This window comes from Perca fluviatilis, chromosome 20, assembly GCF_010015445.1.
Source record: "Perca fluviatilis chromosome 20, GENO_Pfluv_1.0, whole genome shotgun sequence".
Taxonomy (NCBI): domain Eukaryota; kingdom Metazoa; phylum Chordata; class Actinopteri; order Perciformes; family Percidae; genus Perca; species Perca fluviatilis.
Window position 1 is genome coordinate 34022403 of NC_053131.1, and position 22500 is coordinate 34044902.

The 22500-nt window shown below is 42.7% G+C and overlaps 1 protein-coding gene across 1 annotated transcript in view; it reads right to left on the bottom strand.

Annotated features, from left to right (window-relative positions):
- The window catches only part of LOC120548953 (4F2 cell-surface antigen heavy chain-like), a 32606-nt gene that overhangs the window by 2594 nt on the left and 7512 nt on the right, over positions 1-22500 (bottom strand). The window contains exons 5-9 of the mRNA XM_039785457.1: positions 21817-21959; positions 20397-20718; positions 19047-19163; positions 10095-10227; positions 9316-9633 (exon numbers count right to left, since the gene is read on the bottom strand). Coding sequence (XP_039641391.1) covers positions 9316-9633; positions 10095-10227; positions 19047-19163; positions 20397-20718; positions 21817-21959 — 1033 coding nt within the window. The remainder of the gene's footprint in view (positions 1-9315; positions 9634-10094; positions 10228-19046; positions 19164-20396; positions 20719-21816; positions 21960-22500) is intronic.

Genomic DNA, 22500 nt, shown 5'->3' on the forward strand with positions numbered 1-22500 from the left:
ACCAATTTCAATTTTCTTTTCACATTTCTACTACATTAGTGACCCAATTTAAAGATATATTCAGCTTTCCAGCGGTGAAATTTCCCTTTAAGGAGTACCCCCCTGCTGGTAGTCCGATATAATGCAGGTTTAAGGAGTCTCCCCCTGCTGGTAGTCAGATATAATGCAGGTTTAAGGAGTCTCCCCCTGCTGGTAGTCAGATATAATGCAGCTTTAAGGAGTCTCCCCCTGCTGGTAGTCCGATATAATGCAGCTTTAAGGTGTCTCACCCTGCTGGTAGTCAGATATAATGCAGCTTTAAGGAGTCTCCCCCTGCTGGTAGTCAGATATAATGCAGGTTTAAGGAGTCTCCCCCTGCTGGTAGTCAGATATAATGCAGCTTTAAGGAGTCTCCCCCTGCTGGTAGTCCGATATAATGCAGCTTTAAGGTGTCTCCCCCTGCTGGTAGTCAGATATAATGCAGGTTTAAGGAGTCTCCCCCTGCTGGTAGTCAGATATAATGCAGCTTTAAGGAGTCTCCCCCTGCTGGAAGTCAGATATAATGCAGGTTTAAGGAGACGCCTCCTGCTTCACTTTTCAGAGCCGGAAGTTTGATCTTTTATTTTTAGTCCGTGGTCACAAACACGGGAAGTTTGTGTCCATCATCCTCTCCCTAAAGCCTCAAATGTAAACCGCACAGATGTTGCATCCTAATCCCTCCCTCCTCCCTTCCTCCCTTCCCTCCCCTCTCCATCAGGAAGAGGAATTATAAGTAAAAACCAGAGTTTCCCTGAGCTTAGAGACGTCAGTGCTCTAAACTGTGTGTATGTAAGTAACAGTGTGTGTGATGTAATGCGCCTCCACTCCCTCTAATCTGCAACATATAAGATTACAGATAATCTGAGTATGTGAGCCGACGTCACACAGAAAACACTGTATTATTATTATTATTATTATTATTATTATGACGACAGCGAGGCAGAATCAGGATCTAGAAGCAACAAAAGGGCGCCACTAGAAATCTAAATATAGGGCAGAAAGATGCTGGAACAAACCACTTATGGAGCTTTTTCAACAACACCAAAAAAAATGAGCTCGTTAAATTTTTCCGGCCGCGATAATTTCCATTTGCATGCTTGTTTGTTTTCCTCGTCTCTCTCTACCAGAGAGACTGGAGGACCACTCTCGGTTCCTTAGCGTAACGAGGAGTGAACCCTCTTGTCAGTCGCGTGGTCTTTGTGTGGGCGGGACTCCAGGCGGAGAGAGGGAGAGAGGGAGAGAGGGAGAGAGAGAGAGAGAGAGAGAGAGACCGAAACGCAAAGCGTAACTTTGCAGTAAAGGCGCCGTATATGAGCGATATCAACCATGTTACCCCACAGTCACATTAGCGACATAAGAGAGCGACATGCACTCACTTGATGGGCGCTCCTGGTGCGTGCCTATAGCCTACTCCTGGTTGCTTGGCAACAGCAAACAGAAATTCTCCGGTGCTACCTTCAAGCACGTCTTAAAAGTCACTTCAGAGGTATCGTTAAGTCACAAGAACGATGTTTTTGCATTTAAAAGTATTTATTTCTCGATAAAAGTAACAAAATATATGAGATAAAATGCCAAAACATATCAGATATATATTGAAATAACGATGTCCTGAAGCGTTTTCCACCATCTTGAATTATTTTCTTCGACTCGAGCCACTGACCTACGTCACGCTGCCTCTTCACTCCGATTGGCCGTGGCTTTGTCGCATCGCTCAGCATTTGCATAAAATAGACTTCTTGACTATTTCGGCCCCGCCTTGCTCGTGGCAGCGGCGAGCTCGTCGCTTATCGCTGGCAAACGGCCACTGCCGATGAAAATGAACGGCAGCCTGTCGCTTTGTCTCGGTCGCTTGTAGCTAATGTGACTGTGGGGTTAGTCTGCGTCCTGTTTTCTCCCTCTCATTCCAAAGCACACAGCTGACAACCTGCAGGTGGAGACAGTGGAGACAGGCTCGGACATTGTCAGTCTGTGGACTTGTCAGTCTCGCGAGCGGTTTCAGAGTGGTAGTCAGATATAATGCAGGTTTAAGGAGTCTCCCCCTGCTGGTAGTCAGATATAATGCAGGTTTAAGGAGTCTCCCCCTGCTGGTAGTCAGATATAATGCAGGTTTAAGGTGCTCCCCCTGCTGGTAGTCAGATATAATACAGGTTTAAGGAGTCTCCCCCTGTTGGTAGTCAGATATAATGCAGGTTTAAGGTGTCTCCCCCTGTTGGTAGTCAGATATAATACAGGTTTAAGGAGTCTCCCCCTGTTGGTAGTCAGATATAATGCAGGTTTAAGGTGTCTCCCCCTGCTGGTAGTCAGATATAATGCAGGTTTAAGGTGCTCCCCCTGCTGGTAGTCAGATATAATACAGGTTTAAGGTGTCTCCCCCTGTTGGTAGTCAGATATAATACAGGTTTAAGGAGTCTCCCCCTGTTGGTAGTCAGATATAATGCAGGTTTAAGGAGTCTCCCCCTGCTGGTAGTCAGATATAATGCAGGTTTAAGGAGTCTCCCCCTGCTGGTAGTCAGATATAATGCAGGTTTAAGGAGTCTCCCCTGTTGGTAGTCAGATATAATACAGGTTTAAGGAGTCTCCCCTGCTGGTAGTCAGATATAATGCAGGTTTAAGGTGTAGATAGTCTCCCCTGCTGGTAGTCAGATATAATGCAGGTTTAAGGAGTCTCCCCTGCTGGTAGTCAGATATAATGCAGGTTTAAGGAGTCTCCCCTGCTGGTAGTCAGATATAATGCAGGTTTAAGGTGACTCCCCCTGCTGGTAGTCAGATATAATGCAGGTTTAAGGAGTCCCCCCTGCTGGTAGTCAGATATAATGCAGGTTTAAGGAGTCTCCCCTGCTGGTAGTCAGATATAATGCAGGTTTAAGGAGTCTCCCCTGCTGGTAGTCAGATATAATGCAGGTTTAAGGTGTCTCCCCCTGCTGGTAGTCAGATATAATGCAGGTTTAAGGAGTCCCCCCTGCTGGTAGTCAGATATAATGCAGGTTTAAGGAGTCTCCCCCTGCTGGTAGTCAGATATAATGCAGGTTTAAGGAGTCTCCCCCTGCTGGTAGTCAGATATAATGCAGGTTTAAGGTGTCTCCCCCTGCTGGTAGTCAGATATAATGCAGGTTTAAGGAGTCTCCCCCTGCTGGTAATCAGATATAATGCAGGTTTAAGGAGTCTCCCCCTGCAAGTAGTCAGATATAATGCAGGTTTAAGGAGTCTCCCCCTGCAGGTAGTCAGATATAATGCAGGTTTAAGGAGTCTCCCCCTGCTGGTAGTCAGATATAATGCAGGTTTAAGGAGTCTCCCCCTGCTGGTAGTCAGATATAATGCAGGTTTAAGGAGTCTCCCCCTGTTGGTAGTCAGATATAATGCAGGTTTAAGGTGTCTCCCCCTGCTGGTAGTCAGATATAATGCAGGTTTAAGGAGACGCCTCCTGCTGGTAGTCAGATATAATGCAGGTTTAAAGTGTCTCCCCGTACTCGCCATGTGGCAGATAGCCATATAGATAGATTTAATTTATTAATTATATATTATTTAAATGTAATATTGAGTGTTAAATGTAGTACAGAGTCTGCAGTCTATCGCACAAACACTCGAGGAATGCAGCAAACTTTTGACAGCCAGCAGGCTATGAATTACCTGGGAGAACATACAGGTCACAAACAGCAATTCCACAACTGTACATCAGCGTGAAAGACGACATACTAAAAGGAGGTCAAAGACATATTGTGGATATTTAAAATGTCTTCCAGTTCCAGTGTTAAATATTCTTTGGAAATAAAAGTTTATTGATCTTTGAAAAAGGTGTACCTGCATTATTATTATGCCATTATCATTATATTAGATGCAAATGGTCTTTCAACGACAACATTATCGTTTATCGCAATCATTTCTGGGACAATTTATCGTCGTGAGTTGAAGCAACAGGTTCACTGCAGGCCATGTCTGAACCAAGTTTCAGATTCATCGCTGAGATACACAATGCTACAGGCAAAGGACATGGATCTGTTTACAGGTTTGCAACTTGTAAATTCAGCATGTACATGACAGACATCAACTCTCTCTCACCACGCAGTTCAAAGTACGTATTACAGGTACGGTAGCCTTCCTTAAGGTGTACAAAAGGCCATCTATCAGCCGTGGTTGTCGGTATATATATCCAGGGCTCGACATTAAGGCTTGTCCGCTTGTCCAAGGGCAAGTAGAAGAGAAATTTACTTGCCCCACTTGCACAGACCGACAACAAAGATAGAAATCATATCATATCCATACAGAGATAGTAGTATACAGCTGTTATACATCATATCACATCCATACAGAGATAGTAGTATACAGCTGTTATACATCATATCACATCATACAGAGATAGTAGTATACAGCTGTTATACATCATATCACATCCATACAGAGATAGTAGTATACAGCTGTTATACATCATATCACATCCATACAGAGATAGTAGTATACAGCTGTTATACATCATATCACATCCATACAGGGATAGTAGTATACAGCTGTTATACATCATATCACATCCATACAGAGATAGTAGTATACAGCTGTTATACATCATATCACATCCATACAGAGATAGTAGTATACAGCTGTTATACATCATATCACATCCATACAGGGATAGTAGTATACTGTTATCGGATCGGTTCTCGGTATCGGCCGATACGCAAGTTCGGGTATCGGTATTCGGGAAGAATCGGTATCGGGAAGCAAAAAATGGTATCGGTATTGGTATTCGTTTCTACAGTTTTAACTGAATTTTATTAATGTTGATATTTTTTGGATGCCTTCAACAGTTTGTTCGAATTCTGCATTAGCAAAACTCACAAAAAAAAATATAATTAAAATAAATAAATAAAATGATAAATCTTTACCCACCGTAACCCACCCTCGATCCTGAGGTCTTAGCAAACTATAGACCTATATCTAACCTTCCCTTTCTATCCAAGATCCTTGAGAAGGTGGTTGCTAATCAGTTATGTGATTTTCTACATAGCAATAGTTTATTTGATGACTTTTAATCAGGATTTAGAAAGCATCATAGCATAGAGACGGCACTGGTGAAAATGACTAACGACCTTCTAACTGCTGCAGACAAAGGACTTGTCTCCATTCTTGTTTTACTAGATCTTAGTGCTGCATTTGACACTATTGACCATACCATCCTGTTACAGAGACTGGAACACGTTGGCATTAAAGGAATCGCACTAAGCTGGTTTAAGTCCTACTTCTCTGTGCGATCCCAATTTGTTAACATTAACGATAAACCCTCCAAGCACGCTAAAGTTAGCCATGGCGTTCCTCAAGGCTCAGTGCTTGGACCAATTCTATTCTCCTTATATATGCTTCCTCTAGGTAATATTATTAGGAAACACTCAATTAACTTTCACTGTTACGCAGACGACACCCAATTATATCTGTCAATTAAGCCAGACAAAAGTGGTCAGTTAGCTAAACTTCAAGCGTGTATTAGATATAAGATTATAAGATATAAAATCCTGGATGATCCACAATTTCCTGATGTTAAACTCTAACAAAACTGAAGTTATTGTGATGGGACCAACGCACCTCCGAACTTCATTATCTAAAGATATAGCTACTCTGGATGGTATTGCCCTGGCCTCCAGCACTACTGTCAGAAATTTAGGAGTTATTTTCGATCAGGATATATCCTTCAACACCCACTTAAAACAAACCTCAAGAACAGCCTTTTTCCAGAATATCCTGTCTCAAAACGATGCTGAAAAACTAGTCCATGTGTTCGTTACTTCCAGGCTAGACTACTGCAATTCCTTATTATCAGGTTGCTCAAATAAGTCCCTTAAGACTCTCCAGCTGATCCAGAATGCGGCAGCGCGTGTTCTGACGAGAACTAAGAGAAGAGATCATATTTCTCCTGTATTAGCTTCTCTGCACTGGCTTCCTGTGAAATCTAGGATCGAATTTAAAATCCTTTAAAAACCACCAGAGTTTGGTTTTTCCAGCTCGCAAGCCAACGGAGAGTGCCTAGACTGACCCTGGCTGCAAAATAAATTTGCTGCCACTAGGGTGGTCTAGATTTCTAGGCTAGGAAGGACAGCCTTTTGAGAAGATTTCCCTCTGCAGCAAGGCGGGCACTGCGGCCCTATTAACGGTGAGCTTGTATTTTATGCTGGCTCTCTGTAGCCCATGTTAGAGGCTGAGAGACCGTAAAACAAAACACCCAAACTGTACGTACACACCGCCGCCGACTTGAGCTGCAGAGAAGCTCTGGCCGCCCCGTCCAGGACGCTTGTCAGAAAGTACGGGGAAGCTTTTTGACGCTTTGGCTGCTCTGACGTGGCGGCGTTCTTCGATCATGTTCAACACACGATTGAAGAAACAGCACAAGCAGCCGCTGCACGGCCAGTACACTGACACTAGAAACCTTTTATAAATGACATATATAAGGACAGAATTTGTATTGGTTGTTGGTCGCAGCGGTGTCTGTTAGCAGTTAGCTCGCTCGTTAGCCGCTGAACCGCAGCAGAATGCAGGCAGAGCGAGCAGCCGACCAGCTGTTGATCCGTGCAGGACTTCACCGTGAGAGGACTGTTTAGAGACCATGTGACTGTTTAGAGACCATGTGACTGTTTAGAGACCAGAGACTGTTTAGAGACCATGTGACTGTTTAGAGACCATGAGACTGTTTAGAGACCATGTGACTGTTTAGAGACTGTTTAGAGACCATGAGACTGTTTAGAGACTGTTTAGAGACCATGAGACTGTTTAGAGACTGTTTAGAGACCATGAGACTGTTTAGAGACCATGAGACTGTTTAGAGACCATGTGACTGTTTAGAGACCATGAGACTGTTTAGAGACCATGAGACTGTTTAGAGACTGTTTAGAGACCATGAGACTGTTTAGAGACCATGAGACTGTTTAGAGACCATGAGACTGTTTAGAGACTATGTGACTGTTTAGAGACCATGAGACTGTTTAGAGACCATGTGACTGTTTAGAGATCATGTGACTGTTTAGAGACCATGTGACTGTTTAGAGACCATGTGACTGTTTAGAGACCATGTGACTGTTTAGAGACCATGTGACTGTTTAGAGACCATGTGACTGTTTAGAGACCATGTGACTGGTTAGAGACCATGTGACTGTTTAGAGACCATGTGACCGTTAGAGACCATGTGACCGGCAGGTAACGTTAACTGGTCCCTATACGCAAACAACGTCATATCATAACTGATAGGGTAACCCAGCAACGGCGATGATGAGCTTTTCCTCCATTTTCTCTGAACTAATGTTTTGGTAGGAACGAAAGTTTACATCGTATGTTTCTCCGGGAATCAGCCAGCACGAAGGACGTCTATATTCTGGTTGCTGGTGTTTGCCGCTGAACCGCTGGTCATAGCTCATTACCATAAAGTTGACCTACTTTAAACTTTCTGATTGACGCTCTGGACGCTCAAAACGCTCAAAACGCCCAAAACGCGGCGCCGACAGATTTGCCGCTCCTCGCAGCTGAGAGAAGCTTCTGTTGAAAATTAATGACTTCCGGTAACTTTAGAGGCTCAAGTCGGAGGCAGTGTGTACGTACAGTAATGATTGCCAAGGCCTACATTATTCTCCCTGTTTTTATTTTGTATCTCAATGTTGTCCATGATTTAGGATAATGCAATTACCCCTCTTTGTATACGCTGTACAGGCCTATGGTGGTTGTGCACAATAGTTGTATGTTCAGTGTACGCACTGCGCTGTGAAAATGAAGTCACTCTGTTGTTATGCTGTTTCAATACCAAATCAAATCTGTTAAACGTGTAGACCTGTATGAATTCATTCAATGCTGGAAGATAATTAAGATAATGTTACATGATGAGATAATGAGTTGAGTTAATTTGGTGCCGGGTCTGGTCTAGCTAGCTGTCTGATTTACCCTGCAGAGATCTGAGGAGCAGTTAACCATAGCCCTCATTATAACAATAAATTGTTGCAGAAAAATTCACCAGAATGCAGAAAATAAAGTATGTTGTTTGACGCTCAAAATTTTTATTTTGCCCAAAAGTGGAGATCTCAACAGGCCCCCAGTGTTGAACCCAAAGTTACGCCCTTGGTTGTAGAACACATCACGACAAAGTGTTCATGGGAAATGTAGGATTAGTACTACAAGCAGTGTTGCCAGGTTAAGATTACCAAGTTTTTCAAGCCAAACACACACAAAACTGCCCAAATTTCTTGGCGTTAAAACAGAACAATCTGGAAACATTTCTGCAGCCGGCCGATTAAAAACAGACACTTTGCTTTCAGACAAATTGGCTAGTAACTTTACAATGTTACCCCACACAAATTAATTTTTACCAGCATTTGAAGCCTCGGTTAGGAACTAACAAAACTAACAAACTAAGCGATGGAGGTAAAATGACCGTTTCTGTCAAATGAGTCTGGTGTACGGTGGCCGAGACGGTTCAACACAAACGCCAAAGCTACAACACAAACGCCACAACACGCTTTTGCGTTCTTGTTATGGCTTTTGCGTTTGTGTTGAAATGTCTCGGCCACCGTACTGGTGGCTTTAAAGAGAGCAGAGATAACTGCTTCAGTTCCCCGTCGTAAAAAGGCTGTCTGACAGTGGAGATAGGTCTCAACCGAGTCCCACAGAGTCCCACAGAGTCCCACAGAGTCCCTTTAGACCTGCAGGACTGCTACACACAGAAACACTTTGAAACATGATGGCGCCAGGACATCTAAGGATGACGGTTACTGTTGAATATCAGTCAGTGAATGCAGAACTACAACTGGAATATTAAAAGGGATCTCCCTCACCGTCACAGGTGTGTGTTCATGTGTAACAGCAGCCTACCTGTTGTGCCTTCAGGCAAGGCATGGATGCAACATGACTGAATGAACACACACACACATACACATATACACACACACACACACACACACACACATATACACACACACATACACACACACACACACACACACACATATACACACACACACACACACACATACACACACACACACACACACACACACATATATATATACACACACACACACATACATATCTACACACACACAGCATACACACACACACACACACACACTCATAGACACACACAGACACACACACAGCAGCATACACACAGACACACAACAGCACACACACACGCTAAATCCCTCACAAGGTCAAGATGGTGTGGGTGGTATTCCGGGTTAACCTTTGCTTCATTAAAACTGTGTGCACATCGTTTTTAACGGACACAAATATTTGGAAATGTACAACATATTAAATATATGTCAATGACGTTCTTACCGTACACGCCCTGGCCGTGCACGCCCTGCAGGAAGCCGGTGAACAGCCACAGGAGACCGAACATTAAACCCATCTTCACATCCTCCTCTGGCCGCCTCTCTGCTTCTCTCCCGCCGGGGATGAGGTTGTCAGATCGGTTCCCCGCAGCCGCTGCTGCTGCTGCTGCTGCTGCTCCTCCCTCCGCCTCCTCCGCTCCGGCCGGCGTCCCTCCGTACGAAATCCGGCCCGGTGGCCGGTTCTCATCCACAAATCCAACTGTGTCCCCCGCCACCACCACCACCCCAAAACCTCGGTCAGATGTGAAAGGAAGGAACGGTTCTGGTCACATCGAACATTAGCTTAAAAACCCGTTAGAAACAGTTGAAGAAGATCAGAACGTTAGCTTTTTAAAAAACCGTTGGACCCAGTTGAAGGAGATCCGAACGTTAGCTTTTTAAAAAACCGTTGGACCCAGTTGAAGGAGATCCGAACGTTAGCTTTTTAAAAAACCGTTGGACCCAGTTGAAGGAGATCCGAACGTTAGCTTTTTAAAAAACCGTTGGATCCAGTTGAAGGAGATCCGAACGTTAGCTTTTTAAAAAACCGTTGGACACGGTTGAAGCAGAGCAGGTGCCTCAGCCGGGTCTCCTTGATGGTGACATTGTAGGAAAAAAAGATTAAAATTCAGCAGAAAAACACGTCCGCACGACACTATCTTCCGATAGGTAGGATGTTCACAAGTCCCCGCTGCCCCTCCGCCGAGTCCACCGGGCTCCTTGTCCGTTAACGTTAATCGGTACCGGAGTTACATCCATCATCCTGGAGGAGAAGCGGTTCCGTACTCCCTGTCAGCGGCTCGACGCGGCCCGTCAGGCCGGGCAGGAGACGCAGAGAGTCGGTCTCCGTGACGCCGTGATTCCGCTCTGAGCTCCGCTCGCGAGGAGGCAGAAGCGGTCCGTCCGGTGGACTCGTCGGTGGATTTTACCGGTGTGAGACGTCACCGAGCGAAGCGAGCGGTAAAGACGAACACGAGTGGACAACGATACGGCTTCCGGGAAGATATTTTCAAAATAAAACCTCTGTGACTAGACGTTGCAATAGGCTATTTCTTCAAAACTTAAAAGTAAAATAGCCCATGTCTGAAATATCTTGTGTCACGAGATTGCTACGTGTAATCCCGCCCCCTCTCTCTCTCTCTCTCTCTCCCTCTCTCTCTCTCTCTCTCTCTCTCTCTATCTATCTATCTACACTATCTACAATATAAATCATAAAAAGGGTCAAGTGAATAAATGTTTTTCTTATCCTGACTTAAACCCTTAAAGCCTATAACTCACAATAATATCAATATGTCACTCTACTTGTTTACATTGAGTTTGATTTAAATGCATTTTGCCTGCTTTTATTTTGTCATTTGTAAATGTATTTTTCCTTAATCCATTTCCAGGGGGCAGCATGCTGCTGCTGTTGCAGGGGACTTTGGAGAAGCGGGGCATCGAGTCGCCGGCTCCTCATTTGCATAAAGTTCAATCCAGGAGCACGTTCATTCTCAAACGGTGTGTACCGTCTTGCGGTTTCCGCGTTGACCAGGTTTCCTCTGAACGCTGTGCAACAGCTTTGAGTTATTTTTCCTCTCGTTTGGTGGGTGTGTCTCTCGTTTATTGGCTGTGTCCCAAATACAAAACTTGAAAATGTCAAAAGAAACTGGAACTAAAACAACTAAATCTACGTGTACAAATGGTGGAGACAAAGCTTCTGTGGCAGCACAACTTCATAACTTCTCATCGATAGGCTGTACCAAAATGTCAGTGCAGCATGTGTTTGTATCAGCAGGGCTTCCCTCTCTCTAAGCAGAGGAAATGCCACTGCCTTTATAGGGCTCTTACCGTGCGTTCATGTACATCGGAAAAACATTTTTCCCAGTGAAAACGTCACCATTAACTTCACTTCCTGTTGGGAATCAGAGGTGGGAAACTGGGGCTAGATAGATGGTGCATTCATGCCACCTGGGAATAACAGGGACCGCCCCCATGGTTACGTTGTTTTTCCGACTGGCATCGTTCACATGGTCGGGATGCGTGCTCTTCTTCTTCTGTTATATTGGGCGTTTGGCATAACAACTTGTTGCATGACTGCCACCAATGGTTGGCCGTAGCCGAGAGCATCAGGTGAGTGAAAACATGGAGGCCACAATAACTAAAGATCTGCTGCTGTTTTCTTATAGGAGCATCCAGACAGAACATGGACAGGTGTGTGTTTGTGTTATCTGCAGGACAACCAACGGGAAAGGACACAGATAAGATGTACATATAGGCCTATTTATGAATAATCTGAAACATGTGATGTCTGTGTGTGATTCTTGGTGTTTGTCCACAATAAACAGTTTATTGTCATTAAAGTCGCCTCCATCAAACGTCAGTTGTCAACAACGCGTCAGCAGCTGGGAAACTCTGTTAGCTAAATCTAGTCCCAGTTTCCCACCTCTGATTTCCAACAGGAAGGTACGTGAATGGTGACGTTTTAACTCGGAAAAACGTTTTTCGGTTCCAGAACAGCTGATTTGAGTTGGTTCAATCAACTCGGAGTAGGTTCACTCAGGGTTACGCGCGTGCACAAAAGGCAGTATGAATGGAGCCATGATGGTTTGAACCTATACTGTCTGTGGTTTGGACCTACTGTCTGTGGTTTGAACCTACTGTCTGTTGTTTGAACCTACTGTCTGTGGTTTGAACCTACTGTCTGTGGTTTGAACCTACTGTCTGTGGTTTGAACCTACTGTCTGTTGTTTGAACCTACTGTCTGTTGTTTGAACCTACTGTCTGTTGTTTGAACCTACTGTCTGTGGTTTGAACCTACTGTCTGTTGTTTGAACCTACTGTCTGTGGTTTGAACCTACTGTCTGTTGTTTGAACCTACTGTCTGTTGTTTGAACCTACTGTCTGTGGTTTGAACCTACTGTCTGTTGTTTGAACCTACTGTCTGTTGTTTGAACCTACTGTCTGTGGTTTGAACCTACTGTCTGTGGTTTGAACCTACTGTCTGTGGTTTGAACCTACTGTCTGTGGTTTGAACCTACTGTCTGTGGTTTGAACCTACTGTCTGTGGTTTGAACCTACTATTTGTGGTTTGAACATGCATTTCATTAAAAAAGCAAGACAGCGGCTGATGCTGCAAAAGAGAGAGAATTGGTGTGGGAGAAAATTGCTGCTCGAGTCAATGCGTATACGCATTAACAGTGTATTAATTTCATATTTAATCACAGTTAACTTATAATATTACTGGTGAAAACTGGAATTTTATTACACCTTTAATTTCATATGGGTGCAATCCTGCGGGCGAAAAAGTAAGCTACAGGCTACTAATCCCATTCTGAGGCTGCAGCACCATGATCATTAAAGCGCCCATATTATGCTCATTTTCAGGTTCGTAACTGTATTTTAAGATTGTACCAGAATAGGTTTACATGGTTTAATTTTCAAAAAACACCATATTGTTGTTGTACTGCACAGCTCTCTCTCACTGCTGCAGATCCTCTTTTCACCTGGTTTCTGTTTTAGCTACAGAGTGAGACCTCTTTTCATCTTCTTCTTCTGTACTATCTTTGATTGCACTCGCACATGCTCAGTAGCTCAGATGTAGAGCATGTCAGCTAGCTAACTCTAGAGACAGTAAAAGAAAGCCTGTTTCTCCAACTTCGGTCAGTTACAAGGCAGGATCAGCTGGGAGACTTCTAAATGAGGGCGCACATGTAAGTAGTTCTTTTGTAGATTATGGTGAACTAGTGTGTGTTGTAGCAGTGCTTTGCTATTGAGAACGACGTAGCATGCTAGCGTTAGCATACTAATGCTAACGGTTAGCATGCTAACGAGCTAACGGTTGTGGTTAGCCAGCTCATTTCGAACTGTGACGTCACAGTCCGAGCCGATTTTGACCAGCTCACCAGGAGACTGAAGGCAGGACACATTCAGAAACCAGATCTCACTCAGAACACCATGGATGGATTTTTTTCAAAGTGTGTATGTGTGTGGAAGCACCAGAGACACAAAATAACTCCCCAAATCACCAGAAAAAGTGATTTTTTCATAATATGGGCACTTTAACAGAACTATAATGTATAATCATTCATTTCTTTTTAATGGCTCTCACTGGTTTGTGTCCAGGGAACACTACAAAAACGTCTAAAACCTTTTCTGATGGCTCTGCATACAGTGGCTACACTGTTATAAAGAAAACTGCCGTTTGCAAAAAACGTAATACGACACAAAGAATCTGCTGGGATGTTAAAGCCTGTCCACGATGGTGGATGTTAGTGATATGAGGACAGATATCTACATATCTAATGGACTGTGATAACAAATACCTCTCAAATCGGTTATGTGGAAATGAAAATACATCTATAGTCGGGACTCAATACCCACGTAAACTCTCTGTGAATTAATACAGCTTTTTCACCAATGGGATCGTCAACAATTTAAGGACATGACATGTTTGAGAAAAAAACGTTTTATAGTCTGCCTAACATAAACCAATACGTCTTTTTATTCATGCAGATAACAAACTGCATTAAAATGCGCCTGATACAGACTGAATGAATGAATGAGGAAATGAATTTCTCTCAGTCTCCTCCCACTGAGAGGGAGGAGAATGGGACAAACTCGAGGTTTCTTGTAGAAAACCTGCTCCCGACCAGGTTAGGTTCACAGGCTCAGTTACCATAGTAACTGAGTCTGAGGTGAAGTTACCATAGTAACTGACTCTGAGGTTAAGTTACCTCTCTTTCTGGAACGGAAAACTCAGAGTTACCCTCATCTCAGGGTTAACCAACTCAGAGTTTTCACTAAACTTCCTTTCTGGAACGGGCCTCTGGACCGTACCACTATCTTCCAGCTGTGAGTCTACCAAAACATTTCTAACTTCACCAAAATCTGGATAAAGCTTTTTTTATATAAATGAAGAAAACTTTATAAGGGATGTAATCATTTCAACTCCTCCTCCAATGCATTAACCAAACAACTAGTACACAGATGGATCAAAATGTTTGTGTTTTTTTAAACGTTTTGGTCATTTTTTTAAAGACACTTTTGTCACTTTTTCCGATGTTTTGTTGATGTTTTCTGTGCATATTGACATTATTTAAACTTTTTTTCTACGTTTTTGTCACTTTTTCTGACATTTTTTAAGTTTTTGCTTTTGGTTTAAATGTTTTTGTAAATTTTTCCGAATTTTTATATATATAAAAAAAAAAAAAATAATAATTTTTAATATTCAAATGCTCTAAAATGAAATTAAAAAAATTTAAAAATTCAATGAAAGTAGTGAACTGATCATTTACTTTAGTTGTGACGAATTGTAGCGAACCGTCCACGTTATTTTATTTTTGACAATTTGGTTGAAAAAAATAAAATGACCATATGTTGCCTTTTTTGACCTTTTTTGACCTTTTTGTCGCCTTTTTCGATGCATTTTTTTCGCCTTTTTTGTTGCCTTTTTTAGACCTTTTTTTTTACTTTTCTTTGACATTTTTGTCGCCTTTTATAGATATAGAAGCTTTTTAAAATGGGTCAAATGTGACCCGAGGACTACAGGAGAGTTAACGTGTAGAGATTGAAATATTACTCATGTCATTGCATTATGATAATAATGTGAGAAATCTGATTATAATATAATAGGCTACTTTACTCATAAACACATTTCATTTTGCTGTATTTCGTAATTTTGTTTTGTTATTTTTTAATCATTATTTTCTTCACGAAATAGAAACACCTTGTACCAGTTTTTTGGGAGGTTTTGTTATTACATAATCCATTATTTATGTCACTACTTTTTCCAAAATTGTATAAGCTTTTATTTTGAAGAGCCGGTTTCCGGTCCCTGGGTGACTAACTGCTGCTGGTTTGACGTTAAGCGGAGTCTACCGCGCGCAACATCACGAGCCGCTGATTTCTGGCCGCTGACTGTAAAAAAAAGAAAAAAAAAAAGAAAAAAAAACATCCCTCACGAGACAAGAGGAGCCTGTAGGCGGCACGCGGGGTGGAGAATGACAGCGCGAGCCATCACTGCGCACGTGTGTGATGTTCTTTTTTTTTTCCCGGGCATCCTGGCAGAGGCGGGAACAGATTCTCCACACTGACTGATGAAAGGTGGATGTTTAATGAATGAAGAGTAAAACCTGATGATCAAACCTGTTGGACTTTATCTTTTTAAGGTCTTCTGTTGTAAAATCAAAAGCTTGTTTCTGTCTTCTTCTTCCTTTGCACTGCAGTCAGATAACAAAAGAGTTCCTCACGTTTTTGTTGCCTTTTTTGACCTTTTTGTCGCTTTTTTGTCATCTCCTTTTTGACCTTTTTGTTGTCTTTTTTAGACCTTTTTGTCATCTCCTTTTTGACCTTTTTGTTGTCTTTTTTAGACCTTTTTGTCATCTCCTTTTTGACCTTTTTGTTGTCTTTTTTAGACCTTTTTGTCGCCTTTTTTTTACCTTTTTTAGACCTTTTTGTCACCTCCTTTTTGACGTTTTTGTTGCCTTTTTGTCGCCTTTTTTTTACCTTTTTGTCGCCTTTTTGTCACCTCCTTTTTGACGTTTTTTTGTGTGTTTTTTTTACCTTTTTGTTGCCTTTTTGTCACCTTTTGTCACCTCCTTTTTGACGTTTTTTCTCTTTTTGTCGCCTTTTTGTCGCCTTTTTTTACCTTTTTGTCGCCTTTTTGTCACCTCCTTTTTGACGTTTTTGTTGCCTATTTTAGTTGTTTGTCTCTTTTCCTCCATTTTTATCGCCTTTTTCATTTATTTGGCGCTTTTTTCTCACCCTTTTTTCAACGTTTTTGTCACTTCAATGTCGCTTTTTCAAGGTTTTTGGTCGAGTTTCTTCAATGTTTATTGTTTTTACTATTTTTTTACCAAAATCTTTGCTGATGTTCACTCAGTTCATCAGACAATTCAATCCAACTTTATTTGTTAAGCACTTTAAAAGTTGACCAAATAAATAACATACATAACATTATGACATGACATAATAGCTGCGCAATGAAAAGCAATCAATCTAAATAATTAAAAGAAGTAAATTAAGTCAACATCTTACTATAGGTGTTAAAGGCCACAGAGAAGAGATGGGGATTTAAAAACAGACAAAGAAGAGGCCGGTTTAAGGTGCTGAGGCTCATCAGTCCTTAATTTAGGAGCCGCCACAGACAAAAAAACACATCACACACACACACACACACACACACACACACACACACACACACATACACACGTTAATAATAATAATAACACACACATTAACATCTATCATCAATATTAACACTATCATCAATATCAATAATAATAATACACATTAATAATTATCATCATCATCATATCATCATCAATATTAACGTTATCATCATTACACACTATCATCATCAATATTACCATCATCATCAATATTATCATCATCAATATTACCTATCATCATCATATCACATTATCATCATTATTATCATCATCATCATCATCATCATCATCAATATCATCATCATCATCATCAACACCACTGGCATTACCAATTCCATCATCATCATCATCATCAATATCATCGAATAATATCAATATCATCATCATTACCGACGCATCATCATCATCATCATCATCATCATCATCAATATCATCTATCACTATCATCATCATCATCATCATCATCATCATCATCATCATCATCATCATTAACTATCATCATCATCATCATCATCATCATCATCATCATCGATACATCTATCGTCATCAATACCATCATCATCATCATCATCATCGACGCCATCATCATTATCGACGATATCATCGATCATCAATAATATCATCATCATCATCATCATTATCATCCATCATGATTATCATCTATCATCAATATCATCATCATTGTTGATTATCATCATCGATCATCATCATCATCATCATCATCATTATTATCAAGACGCAATAATAACATCATCATCATCCATCATCATCAATAATATCAATATCATCAGAGGAGGGAGAAGGATGATGGAGGAATGAAGGAGGAGGAGGATGAATGATGGAAGGAAATAGCTGAGGATATTGATGAGGATGGATATGGAGGAGGAGGAGAGCGAAGGAGGGATGATGATGAAGGATGAAGAAGGAGGAGGATGGAGGAGGATGAGGAATGACATTTGTTAAAGGACCATTATATCGAATTGAACCCATGACCATTGAGCTAATCGACGAAAGATCCAGAACATGATTCCCATTTCATTTGATTCCAGAATTCGCAATCTCCATAACACTTTAGAATACGATGAAACAATCCAAACATTTGATTAATATCTATCATTACGTCAACCATATAATTCAGATCCGAAGTCCATCCAGACCTTGACCGCGAACATTTTAGAGGAGGGAAGGAGGGAGGAGGGGGGGGAGGAGGAGGGGAGGAGGAGGGAGGAGGGGTAGGAGGAGGAGGTGAGAGGAGGGGAGGAGGAGGGGATAAATGGAGATGAGAGATGATGATATACCCACCACCTAAAACATGAATCCTCCTCCCAGGTCGATTGAGCCTCCAGTCCGTGTTCGGAACTGTTAAGTCTATCCAGGAAATCTGATATTGTCGGCCTATCGAGTTCTCAGGTCCACGCTGCTGCTCCATCGCCACATGCTATGCTGATTAACGGGGTCCGAGAAGCTGGGCATTGGCACGGCATCCGCCCAGCCGAACGTATTTAGAACCGCCTAACCCATCTATGGGTCCACGAAGATGGTTTGTTGTTAAGGAAGCCCGCATTTAAGCAGCGAATTCTTCCAAAACCCGCGACACCAGACCGGCCCCACGGAGGCAGTACAATAACGCCGAAGATATATCATCATTGAATACCACCGCATCATTGGTTATCATCATCGAATAGGAGATCATCATCATCACCGCATCATCATCATCATCATCAATATCATTAGAGATCATCACCATCAATAACACCAGACATATCATCACACATCAGACAGATCATCATCAACATCATCAACAACACACACACACAGAGACAGAGAAACACACACACATACACACAGAGACACACACACATACACACAGACACACACACATACACACACAGACACACACACAGACACACAGAGACAGACACACACACATACACACAGAGACACACACACATACACACAGAGACAGACACACACACACACACAGACACATACACACAGACACACACACACACACAGAGACACACACACACACAGAGACAGAGAAACACACACACATAGTACATATTGTCTCTGTCTCTGTCTTCATATCTGTGTCTCTGTCTTTCTGTCTGTGTCTCTAACTCACTGTGTCTCTGTGTCTCTAACTCACTGTGTCTCTGTGTCTCTAACTCACTGTGTCTCTGTTTTTCTGTGTCTCTGTGTCTCTGTGTCTCTGTGTCTCTAACTGTGTCTCTGTGTCTCTGTGTCTCTGTGTCTCTAACTCACTGTGTCACTGTGTCTCTAACTCACTGTGTCTCTGTGTCTCTAACTCACTGTGTCACTGTGTCTCTAACTCACTGTGTCTCTGTGTCTCTGTGTCTCTAACTCACTGTGTCTCTGTGTCACTGTGTCTCTGTGTCTCTGTGTCTCTGTGTCTCTAACTCACTGTGTCTCTGTGTCTCTAACTCACTGTGTCTCTGTGTCTCTAACTCACTGTGTCTCTGTGTCTCTGTGTCTCTGTGTCTCTGTGTCTCTAACTGTGTCTCTGTGTCTCTAACTCACTGTGTCTCTGTGTCTCTAACTCACTGTGTCTCTGTGTCGTGTTTGTATTGTTTTGCTTGTTTACCTGCAGAGTCCCGTTCAGCTCCTCGTCAGAGTCCCAAAGCATTCTGGGAAACTTGGTGTCCTTTAACACAGAAGACAAAATATTGTGGTCAATCACTGATAAATGGACAACCAATCATCATCAATCACTGATAAATGGACAACCAATCATCATCAATCACTGATAAATGGACAACCAATCATCATCAATCACTGATAAATGGACAACCAATCATCATGTGTGAACGGTCCAGACAGGCTGTATACAGATTATAGATTCATGAATGAAAGGTAAATTAAAGTAGGTCATTAAACGGTTAGAGGGAACTTTTCTGTGTTTTTAAATCCAATTAAATTGACTGTAATTAGATTTTGAATCAGTTTAATACAAAATGTCTTTAAATCCTCTAGTGGTGGAGTTCAAAATGTCGTCATTTGGCTCCATCTAGTGGCCAAATCCTGTGTGTGTGTGTGTGTGTGTGTGTGTGTGTGTGTGTGTGTGTGTGTGTGTGTGTGTGTGTGTGTGTGTGTGTGTGTGTGTGTGTGTGTGTGAGAGAGTGAGAGGAGAGTGTGTGTGTGTCTTTGTGTGTGTGTGTGTGTGTGTGTGTGTGTGTGTGTGTGTGTGTGTGTGTGTGTGTGTGTGTGTGTGTGTGTGGAGCGTCTGTGTGTGTGTGTGTGTGTGTGTGTGTGAGTGAGAGTGTGTGTGTGTGTGTGTGTGTGTGTCTTTGTGTGTAGTGTCTGTGTGTTGTGTGTGTGTGTGTGTGTGTGTGTGAGACCTGTGTGTGTGTAGGGTGAGTGTGGGGTGTGTGTGTGTGTGTGTGTCGTTGTGTGTGTGTGTGTGTGTGTGTGTGTGTGTGCGTCTTGTGTGTGTGTGTGTGGGTCTGTGTGTGTGTGTGTGATTGTTCTTGTGTGTGTGTGTGTGTCTGTGTGTGTGTGTGTCCGTGTGTGTGTCTGATTGTCTTTGTGTGTGTGTGTGTGTGTGTGTGTGTGTGTGTGTGTGTGTGTGTGTGTCTGTGTGTGTGTGTGTGTGTCTGTGTGTGTGTGTGTCTGATTGTCTTTGTGTGTGTGTGTTTGTGTGTGTGTGTGTGTGTGTGTGTGTGTGTGTGTGTCTGTGTGTGTGTGTGTGTGTGTGTGTGTGTGTGTGTGTGTGTGTGTGTGTGTGTGTGTGTGTGTGTGTGTGTGTGTGTGTCTCTGTGTGTGTGTGTCTGGCCATCTCTCCATCACATCTTGTACTGATTATGTGTATATTAATCTGTAGATCAATTTGTATATGTGTAAATGAATGAACTAAATATGAATGTGTGTCTGTCCTGACCTGGTCCATCAGGCCGATCTCGTCCCCGTAGTTGACCACCGGCGCGCCAGGCAGCGTGAGCAGCAGCAGCGTGTGCAGCCTGACCAGCGCCGGGCCCACCAGCGAGGCCAGGTGACCCTCGGCGCGCCCCCCGAGGCTCCAGGCCAGCCGGCTCTGGCTGTGGGACGAATACAGCAGCTGCACGGACTGGGCCAGCTCGCCGGCCTCAGCGTCGGTGTTGCCGGGGCGGAGGACCCTGGAGACCAGCAGGTCCACGCCGCTGGAAGACAGGAGCGCCGAGACGTCTTCGGCCGCGGAGCGCTCGGTGACGCCGATCAGGACCCTGGAGACACACCAGGGTAGGTTTGGGTTCAACATTGCTCCCCAAAGCCCCCGGTTATATGGAAAAGGGTCAGCGTCAAAAACAATTTCCAGCACCCACCAGACTCCATGTAAATAATCAGGACTTTTAGCGTGTATAGAGCCAGCATATCTCCACCAGACTCCATGTAAATAATCAGGACTTTTAGCGTGTATAGAGCCAGCATATCTCCACCAGACTCCATGTAAATAATCAGGACTTTTAGTGTGTATAGAGCCAGCATATCTCCACCAGACTCCATGTAAATAATCAGGACTTTTAGCGTGTATAGAGCCAGCATATCTCCACCAGACTCCATGTAAATAATCAGGACTTTTAGTGTGTATAGAGCCAGCATATCTCCACCAGACTCCATGTAAATAATCAGGACTTTTAGTGTGTATAGAGCCAGCATATCTCCACCAGACTCCATGTAAATAATCAGGACTTTTAGCGTGTATAGGCCAGCATTCTCCACCAGACTTCATAATAGGGACTTTAAGCTATTAGCACTCCATGTAAATAATCAGGACTTTTAGCATCGTAAAACACACTTCATTCAAAGTGGACAGAAACTAAATCAAACTACCAAAAGCCGTCTTGGTTCATCTTTCCACTGTTCCAACAATCACCACTCTGGTTTGGTTGAAATAAACTCTTAATTCACCCATTTACATGTGGAGATATGCTGGCTCTATACACGCTAAAAGTCCTGATTATTTACATGGAGTCTGGTGGAAATATGCTGGCTCTATACACGCTAAAAGTCCTGATTATTTACATGGAGTCTGGTGGAAATATGCTGGCTCTATACACACTAAAAGTCCTGATTATTTACATGGAGTCTGGTGGAGATATGCTGGCTCTATACACGCTAAAAGTCCTGATTATTTACATGGAGTCTGTTGGAGTTTGGTGATAGTGATTTCGGGGCTGTTTCATGTTAAACTAAAAGGATCTTACTCTTTAACTAAAAGGTCTATCTCTGTAGGGATCCATCCCATAATGTTGTCACACACTTAGAATAATAATCTGAGTCAGTCAGCATTTTGACTCAGTGGTCCCGGTTTGTTTTCTGACCTCTTGTCGGGGCGCTCCTCCGTCCCGTTCTGGACGATGGCTCGGATGTCGAGCCACAGAGACGGCACGACGCTGGCCACCCGCTCCACCCCCGCCAGCTGCACGCCGTCTACGCCTTCATTCATCCAGAAGACCAGAGCAGACTGAGGACAGGAGGACGCACAGTTCAAAACTAACTGCAACTAACACGATTTAATATGTGGATTATTTTCTAGTTGTTTGGTCTCTAAAACGCCAGAAAATTGTGGGTCCAAAAAAACAAAGTGGATCAGTAAAAGATATTCAGTTTACTGTCACAGAAGAGAGAAGAAATAAGAAAATATTCACATTTTTACAAGCTGACATCACACAAGTTTACCTGTTTTATCATTATAGGTCCCACCACCACTAGACCACTAAGGTCTATATAAAAGAGACTTCAGATACAGTATTAGGGGACCACTAAGGTCTATATAAAAGAGACTTCAGATACAGTATTAGGGGACCACTAAGGTCTATATAAAAGAGACTTCAGATACAGTATTAGGGGACCACTAAGGTCTATATAAAAGAGACTTCAGATACAGTATTAGGGGACCACTAAGGTCTATATAAAAGAGACTTCAGATACAGTATTAGGGGACCACTAAGGCCTATATAAAAGAGACTTCAGATACAGTATTAGGGGACCACTAAGGTCTATAT